The sequence below is a fragment of the Chenopodium album genome, chromosome 24 (assembly GCF_948465745.1).
Source record: "Chenopodium album chromosome 24, dcCheAlbu1.1, whole genome shotgun sequence".
Taxonomy (NCBI): Eukaryota; Viridiplantae; Streptophyta; class Magnoliopsida; order Caryophyllales; family Amaranthaceae; genus Chenopodium; species Chenopodium album.
Genome location: NC_137857.1, coordinates 37336246 through 37347819, shown reverse-complemented (window position 1 = coordinate 37347819; position 11574 = coordinate 37336246). Strand labels below are relative to the sequence as shown.

At 34.7% G+C, this 11574-nt stretch overlaps 2 protein-coding genes across 2 annotated transcripts; one reads left to right on the top strand and one right to left on the bottom strand.

Annotated features, from left to right (window-relative positions):
• The first annotated feature begins 636 nt into the window (after nt 1-636).
• Nucleotides 637-5455, top strand: LOC145612584 (putative serine/threonine-protein kinase). The gene is made up of 7 exons (XM_081667927.1): nt 637-974; nt 1565-1642; nt 2828-2940; nt 3287-3497; nt 3588-3825; nt 4442-4592; nt 4859-5455. Exons 2-7 carry the CDS (start codon nt 1567-1569, stop codon nt 5162-5164), a joined length of 1095 nt encoding a protein of 364 aa, XP_081524053.1. The 5' UTR covers nt 637-974; nt 1565-1566; the 3' UTR covers nt 5165-5455.
• A 219-nt stretch (nt 5456-5674) lies between these two features.
• Nucleotides 5675-10130, bottom strand: LOC145612585 (clathrin light chain 2-like). The gene is made up of 3 exons (XM_081667928.1): nt 9644-10130; nt 6700-6853; nt 5675-6611 (listed from the first exon to the last, which is right to left on the bottom strand). The coding sequence occupies exons 1-3, from the start codon at nt 10003-10005 to the stop codon at nt 6144-6146; spliced, it is 984 nt and encodes a 327-aa protein (XP_081524054.1). The 5' UTR covers nt 10006-10130; the 3' UTR covers nt 5675-6143.
• Nucleotides 10131-11574: the final 1444 nt, after the last annotated feature.

Sequence of the window (11574 nt, the reverse complement as noted above, 5' to 3'; positions counted from 1 at the left end):
TTAGTTATGTCTTTGAGGGTACTAAATAAGTCGTTTAGATGGTGTTGGCTTGAGTCAAATTAATTTAGAGTCATTTATTTTACTACTCAAGGGTACCATATAGAAAAATCCAAAAACTCAAGGGTATAATGTAAAATAAATTAATAACTTAAGTTCAGTTTATAGAAATTTAAATTTAGGAAGGTACAAGGTAGAAAACCCAAAAATTCAAGAATACCACATATCATGGAGAAAAACCCAAAAAACAAAACTTTGTTTTCATACAGGTACAGAAATATTATATCGGGTTAGAACTTATCACAAGTCAACCCAGCCCGGAAGAAGACCGTGATGTCATAGTCGCCATATGTATACGAGTAGACAAGTTAGCGAAGTTGGTATGTACTGGTAATCACTAATTAGTATTCTACGAACAAGTTGCAGTCATCTTAAAGTCATGACTACGAAACATATGAATGAAAGCTTCAAACATCAAACCAAACGAAAAGTCAAAAACACAAATTACATGAAAATTGGATTGTGTACACACACAACCACAATGGCCAAATTGTGGACCAAAAACAAGAAAATGTATCAACATTTAGAAATTTATAATTTTATACGAGTGAAATTTTTTTTCTCATACAGCATATCCAACCACTTAGTTTCAGGTTTCCATTCTCTCTCCCACCTTTTTCATTTCCAGCTTATGTAAGAGGGTAGCAAGATAAAGACATTATTGAATAATAAAAAAAAAATATTTTTTTTTTCTTTAAATATCAATTTTTTTGGACCATTTTCTTGCCATAAAAACCCACTTTTTTAATTTTTTGTAAAAAAAAAACAACTTTTAGGAACTTTTTGGTTTGTTACCTATAAAATCCAAAAAAAAAAAATATCAAAGGGGTTGAAGGGGTTTAATTAATTGAATTAAAGCTCTGATTTTTTAAGCTCTTTTGATGATAACTGCCACCATCATCTTCTGTAAGCACAAGGTAATTAATTATCTACTGTTTATTTTGATTTTTTGTTGAATTATGCTCTGATCATGGTGTTTTTTTCTCTTAGATCTTTAAGGGTAATTTTGTAGCTGATTACTGTATGTTTATGGTTTAATTTTTTTGGGTTTCTTAGATTTTTTACTTTTGAAATGAGGTTGAGCTCAATTTTGAGTTCAAATAATTTAGGTAAACTAAGTTGTAGTTCATCACTTCAATTTGATTAAGAAAGAAATGATGGGTATTGCTAATTATGTTTTTTTTTTTCTTCATTTTTCAGTTTGTTGGGGGTGATTAAATTTTATAATCATGATATGATTTATATTTTGGTGGTTGAGATAAAATTTTATACTATAGTTTTATGTTGCTGATCATGTGGATGGATGGGTTTCTGCAAAAGCTGCTTCAATAATTTAATGTTACTTGGAGAAAAATTGGATTTTTATAATCTAGAGGATTGTTAGAAAATATACTTATATGACTTAAATTCCTGTATTAATTTCTGGGTACAGACAGTTTCTGGGGTTTATTGTCTTTATAATGATTTGTCTCATATGAGCTTTGTAATACATCTTGCAAACAAGCAGATATGAGCTGTGGCTGCTTTGGAAACCTTTCTTCACAGAGGAAAAAGAATCCTGCTGCACATTTGAGAGAAGTAGACGGTAAGAAACATAATATTATCTTAACTATCTACTACTATCCATGTTCAATATTGTGTAATTACTACAGTAGTTCATGGTAAATGGTAAATGTGATAATTTTGCTCATTGACTCGCCTTGTGAAATGGTCAGTAGAAGTTATTTTAAATTCTAATTATGTCTAGGAATAATTAAAAATTATTCCTCCCCTTGTAGTGCAGGGGTTTCTTGGTATTGAGTAGTCGAATGTAATAACTTGTTGTATTGACTTAATATGATTAGTCGAGGCTATCTCTATAACATGGGAAAGTAGGGTCACTTTTCTGCCCCAAAACGTTGCAGTCAGAGGTACACAGCTCTCGCAAGTAAGCATGAACGCAAGTTATTGTAAAGTATTGGTTGAAGTGACATGATAAGTATAAAACTGCTGGAACCACGCCAACACCTGATGTTTCCTAGTTTCTGAAACCCCACCGTTTCCTTGTTAATGAAGCCTGGTATGGCTGCAATTTAAGGAATTCCTGTTTAAAAAACGCTTCCTTAGCCAAAACCCAAGTCATTTTCGCGCTATATAGATACTCAGACCAGGAAAAAAAAAATTGACTTTTGCTGTCAAAGATTTAATAAGACCTTTTAGATTCTCAAACAATGTTTTAATTTATGACTCAAACACTCTTGTTATATACCTGTCAGGCTGTCAGTGTATATGTCTGCAGGATTATATCTTGTATGTGTTCTACTTCTAGGTAGTTATCAATAATATTGGTTAGGTACTACACTACAAGGTTTGATCATAAAAGTCAATGTGGTCAGTTTGAGGAGGAAGGAGCAATTCTGGAACGGTTATATTTTCGTATTACACGAGTCACAACTGAAGAAGTGATATCTGCTTTGTTGGTGTTATGACTTTTGAGTGACTGGTTCAGTCGCAATTTCCTGCTAGTAGTTCCACTTTTTTCTACATATATCATTCATGTCATTGTTTAGTAATTCTTTGATTGTATTGTGAGAGTTCTTTTTGAATGAGTGGTTTAGCCATGTAACACAGAATTTATCACTCTGAGTTTAGGTTAAGTTACTTCTTTCTTATTGATCTGGTTTTTACCTGTAAGTATAATTGTGACATTTTAAGAAGCCATTTATCCCTTTTTTATTCAATACCTTTTCCCTTTTAAAGCTAATATAATTTCTTTTAATTTTGTAAACAGGGCAGTTGCTTAAGAACATCAGACACTTTTCATACAGTGAGTTAAGAGTAGCAACAAATAATTTTAATTTGAGCAATAAAATAGGGCGTGGAGGCTTTGGAACAGTATATAAGGTAATCTGTGTATATCCTTGTGGTTGTGTTGTGGTTTTATGGTGCTTAACTGCTTAGTGTTTGGATTGACTGCTGAATATTTTACTCTGTCACTTTTTCCCAGTTGTTATTTAATTCATCTCCATGCCCTCACACTTCCTATTTTTTTCATGTTCATTCTTAATGCTGTATTTATACTCCTTTCTGTAAATATGTAGCCATACACTTTGTGAGATATAATATGAATTGTGTAATTGGTGTCCCATGTATGCAAGTGATTAGTTCATTTACTGTATACAATTGGTTCTCTCTATGAAGACTTAGTGTCACATGTTACTTATCAGATCTAGTTGTTTATTTTGGCTAGGGAACCTTCAAAAGTGGACTGCAAGTTGCTGTGAAAGCACTCTCTGCTGAATCAAAACAAGGATTGCGTGAATTTTTGACTGAAATAAATACTATTTCGAATGTCAGGCACCCAAACCTAGTTGAGTTAATTGGATGCTGTGTGGAAGGAGCTAACCGCATCTTAGTGTATGAGTTTGTTGTAAATAACAGTCTCGACCGTGCATTGATAGGTAAGGTCAAATTTTTTATTGAGCAGCCTCTTAGTGATTCTTACTTTATGGGTCTTTGCAAAAAGTGGTGTTCTAACTGTTATCTATTAGGTTATACCAGTGATCGTAGTAAACTGAATTGGGATAAGAGGTCTGCTATATGTTTGGGCACTGCCAAGGCTCTTGCTTTTCTTCATGAAGAACTTGTGCCACATATTGTGCATAGGGATATCAAAGCAAGTAATGTACTCCTTGATAAAGACTTTCTACCAAAGATTGGCGATTTTGGGTTGGCTAAACTTTTCCCTGATGATATTACTCATATCAGCACCAGAATAGCTGGAACAACGTACGTATTCTTTACTTCATTAAAACTTGTCTCTAATTGTTATGCTTCCATTCCTCTGTTCATATGACAGGAAGTGCTTGCTTGATAAGATTGGGCTTGTCTATGCATTGTATAAAACAATATTAACTTCTCCAAGTCATGGTCAATTACTCCATTTATAAGGTTCACACTTATTAAGATCGGACTCGTAATATGCAATGTATAAAACATTAGTGACTTAACCAAGTCATGATCAATCACTCCATTTATTAGGTTCACTTATTAAGCCTGGACTTGTAAAATGCATTGTATAAAACATTAGTAACTTAACCAAGTCATGGTCAATTACTCCATATTTGAGGTTTTGCACCTAGCCCTCTTGTGCTAAATGCTTAATACCATAAATATCTTTTTAGGTGGGGTGTCACCTTCCCACTTTTGAGTTCAACTTGATGATTCGTGACCATTGATGATTCAGGATCAATCTTATCTAGGCTCTATACATTGTTAGTTCATTATTCTCACCTTAACACTGGTTCTGCATTGTGCACTCGATTCCAAAACAAATGGGATTGAAAAAGGGTGAAAACTTGTGTAGGAGTCCAAAATTGACTTCATTTTTTGGATTATGATACAGTGGGTACTTGGCACCGGAATATGCTATGGGTGGTCATCTGACAATGAAGGCAGATGTTTACAGCTTTGGTGTGCTTATACTTGAAATAGTTAGTGGTCAAAGCAGTTCCAAGTCAAATTGGGGTGGATCAAATAAACTTCTTCTGGAGTGGGTATGTACATTTACTATTGCACCTTAGCCTTTTCCTTCACTGTCTTTCCATCTCTTTTCGGCTGGCTATTTATTAATGCTTAGACAACATAACATGTGGCTTGCTAGTCACATAATGCTCAGACTACTAGCAAACATCCGGTGCAGTTATTCTGAATTCATGCTTTTCCTCCTGTACTTTAATGCTATTTGTTTAGAGTTGCTATGCTTTCTGGTTGACAATATGGTTTACCTAGCTCATAGAGATGGTATGGTTTTATTCAATAGGCTTGGCAATTGTACGAGGAAGGGAGATTACTGGAGCTAGTGGATTCAGAAATGGGGGAATACCCAGAGGACATGGTTTTGAGGTACATGATAGTGGCTTTCTTCTGCACCCAAGCTGGCGCTAATAGAAGGCCACTGATGAGTCAGGTTCTTGAAATGCTGTCTCCAAAAACACGTCTTAATGAGAAGGAGTTGGCTGCCCCAGGGTTCTTTCCAGATACCCAAAAGGGTAAGACATCTGCTGGCTCTAGTTCTATTCACATTAGCTCTGCCCCCATCACCATCTCTGAAGTGATCCCCAGATGAAGAATGAAGTTACACATAATTCTTTAATTGATTCTTCAAAGTATTGTTTCTTATTCTTTATGGTGCGCCCTTTCATGGCAGACATTGGCGCATAGATCCTATTTGATGATTTAATAGAAAGAGATTTGATATTTAATTTTTTTTAGCAGCCATCAGCATGAGAATGATGCACAATTATTTTGTTTCAGAGGTAGCTCCAAGATGCATAACTATATCAGTGTTAAAAGGACGGCTTGACAGTACACCGTGATGCGATTATTTTTCTAAAAGAGCCAATTTTTTGGGATTCTATATTGAGTGCTTTTATTTACTACCTCCGTTTCACATTATGTGCAACAATCGGATATTTTTTGTAAGATATAAAAAATTCAATTGTAGCACATAATGTGAAACGGAAGTAGTATTTAACTATTTATATATATATTTATTCATTTATTTATTTTATATTCTCTAGTACAAACGCATCTCACAAGGGTACCTTAAAACTGTTTTTCTAAGGCGAGAAAAGTCTAGCTTTCAAGGCAGATTAAAGTATTAATTCCATATCAATAGTTCAGATTACAAATTTTGCCACTTTAATACAAAATTTAAATGCACATGTCATATCATAAACTACAACCTACAGGTGCAAGTAAACTGAAATTGAACAAATTGATTGGCTACGAAAAAAATTAACAAATTGACATTGTTACAGAAAAGTTCTCTAGGAGCAACAAGTTTCGAGTTTTTGTTAACACACCACAAAAAACAAATCCAAAACCTTGATACCAACTCCCCAAATGAGAGAACTAAAGAATATAAATTCTACGCCTGAAAAAAGACAGAAGTTTCATGGACTGAACACGGAACAAAAAATACATCATTTTCTTTCTCCATAATACATGCCATTGGGAGGATCAGAAGAGTGTGTAATTAGGATCCCGTATGAAAATAAAACAGCAAAAAAGAGATTTGGACAAACATATTCATGTATAATCAATCAAGCAGCTGCTACTGGCTCAGCTTCTGGAGTTGGCTGCTCGGCTTCTGGTGCTGGTTGCTCAACTTCTGGGGTTGGGGTTGGTTGCTCAGCTTCGGACTTTTGAGTACCATTGGCAGTAGCACCTTTTTCAGAACCAGAGGTCTTTTTTGTTGCATCTTTACCAGTTTTGGCATCTTTCCCGGCCTTTCCATCTTTGCCATCCTTGGCAGGCTCAGGTTTTGGTGGAATCATATGGGGTGGAGGTGTATGCTTCAGTTTCACTAGTATCTGTCGCATCCTGCCCATATCGGTTGGTTTCCCAGGCTTTGGACCTTGGATGACAGTAATTGATGTCTTCTTCTCTTCTTCTTTCTTTCCTCTCCTCTTGTCAATGGTAGGAACCTCATGAGGAATGAGTTCAGCTATTGCTTTCCAGTACTGTTTGTCTGCTTCTTTATGGAACTTCTCTTGGTTAGCCAAGTATATCTGCTCAATACAAAGCCCATAGAAAATATATTTAGAGAAGGGTGAAATTGGCAATAAAGCAGACCGCGGCAGCTTATATAAAATATACCTTTTCTTTGTCCCTATTGTTCTTTATGTTGGTTTCAGTGTTAAGTTTTCTCTTCTCGAAAAATGCACGTTTGTACTCCTCAGCTTCTTCAATGATTTGCATTCTCATTTCCTTCTCTTTTTTCTCCTTTTCCTCCAGCCTAATGGCATTTTGACTGTACCACCACCACCATCCAAATTAAATTTAAACACTTAAAATATTTTCCTGGTAAAATCTAAAAATTCAAAAGTGAGTACCACAAAAGAGCATTCTGTGCAAAGTAACAAAGACAGGGTTCAAAGGAAGAACAAACAAATGTATTATGATCGTAGGCAAACCCATTCCATAAAACATAAACCGTCCAATCAAAAATGGTTGACTATGTGCTTTACTCACCCCTAATTAATAGGGACGTTATAGCCATCAGTCAACAGGTCATAGACTAGCTCAATAAGCAATAAGGTCTTGGGGATTATTGGGTGTGGAGATGTACCTTTCAAGTTATTGTAACTTATTCCAGAAACAATACATCAAATAAGTTTCAACAAGTCCAATAAGTTCCACAAGTTCAAGTAAGTTTTAATGGGTTCAATTTACAACTGCAACAAATATAGATAAGTCAAATACAGTTAAACAGAAAATTCCCTAGTGGCATCATAACTAACTTTATTATTATTGGGAGATTAGATAGGTGCTTGGGAGAAAAACCTAAAGTATAAGTCCGTTCAGCATTGAAGGCTTAAAGCACCAAGCAACAATAGCCAATTAATGACTGTTAATTATACAAACATTACCTAACAGCACTCTGGAAAGTTAGAGATAGCCTTAAACAAAACCTGGACTCCTTTTCTTGCTAGTTCTATATCTTTCATTATTCAACAACAAACACCTTTCTTAACGAGGTGCATGTATCAACTAATTAAAATTTGTGAAAAGATTTAGCTATTGAATTTATAAGCAAAAGTCCATCAGAGAATGGTTTAAAGATTCTTTCTTCCCAAGATACAAGGCGATTCTAAGCAAAATCTACTATCCTTAAAATACAATAAAAATTGCACGCTCACAAGAACCTCACTTAATCTAAAACAAACGTAAAAAGACACTGAAAAAGAGACAACTTTAGAAAGTTATCCTAGTTACACAAAGTGATAGAGACAATAAAATGTGATTGCGACAATAATATCTTACCCCAATTAACCTTCAGCACGAAGCTTAAATTTTTAATTAGGTATGTGTTGGAAAGATTGCAAAATATTTCAGTTCTACGTAATATAAACTCATGTTATAAGTGAATATAAGGAATTAAGGATTAGTAGAACTTCTTATATCACATTCTATTTTTGGAGTGTTTAGAATCTTTAGATGAACTTAGGCAATATCATCAAGCTACAAAACAAAATTCTTCAATTACTTGCACACGCTGTTTGACCTACCTAAACAAATTGAATTCTTCCTTATGCACCCTCCTCCCGGCTGCTCCTATGTCCACTTAAACTAACATGCTCAGATACCAACATCAGTGTGCGAATGGTGCAATCTGTTCTACCCTCCATATTTTCCATCCTCTGATCTCTCCAATCTACATCAGGTTTAACACTAACTAATAAACATTACTGTAATTAAATGATGTCAGAAACAGCCAATTATGCTGTCGAAAATCGTACTGCAAAATTTAGCAAAGCGGAATGAGCTTTTAGTGGTGTCATGAAAGCAGTGCACAGTATGTGGAGACTGTAGAGATTGTAAAAAGTATGGGGGGTGGTCATTTAGAGACTGATTGGGAAAGGGGTATAGGGGCTTCTTTTGACAAATTATACACGACTTCATTATTCCATTACTGCAAGTGATCGAGTGTGTTAGCCTTTGGTAATCATTACTATAAGAGATCGAGAGGGGTAGTAGGGGCTTCTTTTGACAAATGATACTGCAAGAGATCGAGTATGCTCAGAAGCTCCACACAGAAAACACGTACAGTCCCTAATTCCTTCTATAATTTCCTTATCTATGTTACTAATACAAGAACAGCTCACACTTATGCTGAATTTTCTGAATTAAGGTTGAGGAAGAATATCTTTCCCGGAAAGGTAGTTTTCAAATTTTTGAAAAAGTGATTATGCTGGCCTGCTGGGTTATATCTTCCCGAGGATGGATAAGATTTTACTTATCTGAAGACTGAAGACAATGCCAAGTTATTCATCACATGTCTCATGACACTCATCTTCCTCCACTCCTCCCTCTTTCCCCTGAAAATTACTCCCCTTCCATCTCCACAGTCTATTATTCCTCTCTAACATTCTTAGCAAAAAACCAAGCAATGAAAAAGTAGTTTTCAATTCCAAATCATTTCTCCTTAACCAAATGCGGCCTTAATTGAATCTTCATTTATAACACCTCAAGGGTACTACTTTAATAAATCAATAATTCACATATTCCGGATCTCATAGTCTGATGTTTGCATAGTACCTCATTTAACAGAACCATATTAAGGAAGCATCTCAAAAATTTCCCAACGAATCCTAGAATTAAATTCTAGATGGATCTAACAACAAGATTCACTGCCTGATTAGCATAATTCAATTAAAACAACTGCCGCCACCGCCAGACAACTCTCATCGTTGGAAACATCTAAGAACTCTCGAGACACACATAATCTTATCCCTAACCAGTCAAGATTATACACATTCTATTAAATTACTTCCCAAATAGATTAATAATACAATCATAAATTCATTCCCAAGCCTGGATCCAATTCATAATGAGAAGAATTAACGTCCAACTCAATTATAATCATATAGCATATGCATCTAAAGATTGAAATTAACACTCTACATCAACATCAATTCAAAATTCAAAAACAAAACACAATCATCATTCATCAACATGAACAAAAATCTAAACAAAATTCAATAACCAGATCTATCAAAACAAAAACAATTAAGATCAAATCTAAGAAATGGAAGCTCACCGACGCCACTCACGAAGAGCAGAGCCTTCCTCATTCATCTGATCAGGAGGAGGAAGAACAGGACCATCAGAGGAGAAAATACCATCTTCATCAGCTCCCAAATCGTAGGGTTTTCCATTACCATTAGAAACAGGGATCGGATCATTGAACGGAGAATCAGCATAATTAGGGTTTCCACCAAACGGCATCGGAGAATCATCTTCGATTTCCTCAGTCTCAACGGTGACCTCATCAATGGCGGGGCCAAAACCGGAGGAATCGAAACGTTGCGAAGAATCGAAGCCGCCATAACCATCGTCGAAGGGATGATCGGTGGTTCTGAGCTCATCGCCATCGTTGCTGAAGGTGTCGAAGGAAGACATGGTAGGTTAGTTTCTCTCTCTAGATTTGATGCGTAGTTTCTCTCTCTAGATTTGGGTCTCTTCAAGAGTAGGTTGAGAGCTCGGAGTGCAAAAATGGCGGATCTCGGTGATCTGAGAAATTTTACTGGTGCTTCCAAAGTTTGTGAGCTTTTATATGACTCACAAAGTAGTAATTATCGGTAGACTTTTGTTTTATTCAATTTACAAAAAAAAAAAAAGTTTTTTTTCATTTTTATTTTTTTTTATTTTAAAACAAAAATCTATTAAGACATTTTTTTTTTTTTGGTAATAAAGATTGATTTATAAATAAAAAGTCATACGAAATTTACAAATAATTGTATATCTAATAAATACATATTGGCATAATTTGATGTTGAAAATGTAACATAAATTTAAATTGTATTTTATGGGTTATTAAAAAGTGTTATCTTTTTTAGGTTAAATTGACAAGGTCTAGCCAGTTTTGTCCTAAGCCTAGGGTTTGTTGTCCTTGGTATAGGGTTCGTCGTTATGTGCTTATTTCACCTCAGTTTCAATCGGACTGCTTCTCATTCGATTTTTCTTCTGTTATGATTGAGAAGTTAATCAAGCAACGGGAGAACCTCCAATTAATATAAGATGAGATATTGTTGTGTGGAGGGATTAGAGACAAATGAGGAGGTCGAGACTAGTTCGATGAATCAATTGATATTGGCGCTGGTAGGGAAACTTTTCATCGTTAAACCGTTCAATGTTGAAGCAATGAAGTGCGTACCCTTACAAATGTATGGAGATTGAATGATAATACTGCTATTAGGATGGTGGAAATAAACCTTTATATATTCCAAACTTCCAATTCTTAAACGAAGCGAACAAAACTCAAATAATGAAGGGGAGTTTATGGTTCTTTTATGGTAAGTTGCTCTTATTTAAGGAGTTGCTTGTTTTGTTATTAAATGTTTTATTGTTTCTCATTTCAAGAGGGCTGAAAATTCAGTAGCTCACCTAGTTACTTGGTAGGATACCCCATGGTTATTTAGAGTTAGTGAGTATGAGAACTCTTTCCCCAAAACATTTTTACTCTAACAAAACTTGATTTGCAATAAGTTTCTAAATAATGTCATTACAAATTTACAATATATATTTTCAAAAGTTTGAACTTTTTTTATGATTTTATTTGATATATTTTAATGAATTAACCGATGAAGATGCACATTGTAAATCGTGCAAAATTTAAGGGGTAGAACTGTGAAATTTAAGAATTTTTGGATCATAAAAGAATTACTTTCGTATTTAATTTTACTAAATTTGTGTTATACTTGATCAATTCTACTAGGTTTCGGTCAATTATTTATTGCCTCATGATCAGATATGTATACAGTACACTGTAGTTCATCCTTCAAATTGACTACTCATATGTTGCAATAACCTTGTTATTTGTTCCATTTTAGTAGACCTGCCAAACAATAAAGTGATCAAACTAATAAAAATGATACAATTGTAGTTCATAAAATCATAATGATGCTCAACTTGCGTTACTCGAACATATTTGTTGAGCATTTTCTATTAGACTTTCCAGAATCAAGCATG

Coding starts and splice junctions, on each gene's coding strand:
- LOC145612584 (XM_081667927.1), top strand. CDS start 1,567: ATGAGCTGTGGCTGCTTTGGAAACCTTTCTTCACAGAGGAAAAAGAAT. Junction 1,643..2,827: donor ACATTTGAGAGAAGTAGACG/GTAAGAAACATA, acceptor TTTTGTAAACAG/GGCAGTTGCTTAAGAACATC. Junction 4,593..4,858: donor ATAAACTTCTTCTGGAGTGG/GTATGTACATTT, acceptor TTTATTCAATAG/GCTTGGCAATTGTACGAGGA.
- LOC145612585 (XM_081667928.1), bottom strand. CDS start 10,005: ATGTCTTCCTTCGACACCTTCAGCAACGATGGCGATGAGCTCAGAACC. Junction 6,854..9,643: donor GCTCTTCGTGAGTGGCGTCG/GTGAGCTTCCAT, acceptor GTGGTGGTACAG/TCAAAATGCCATTAGGCTGG. Junction 6,612..6,699: donor ACAATAGGGACAAAGAAAAG/GTATATTTTATA, acceptor TGTATTGAGCAG/ATATACTTGGCTAACCAAGA.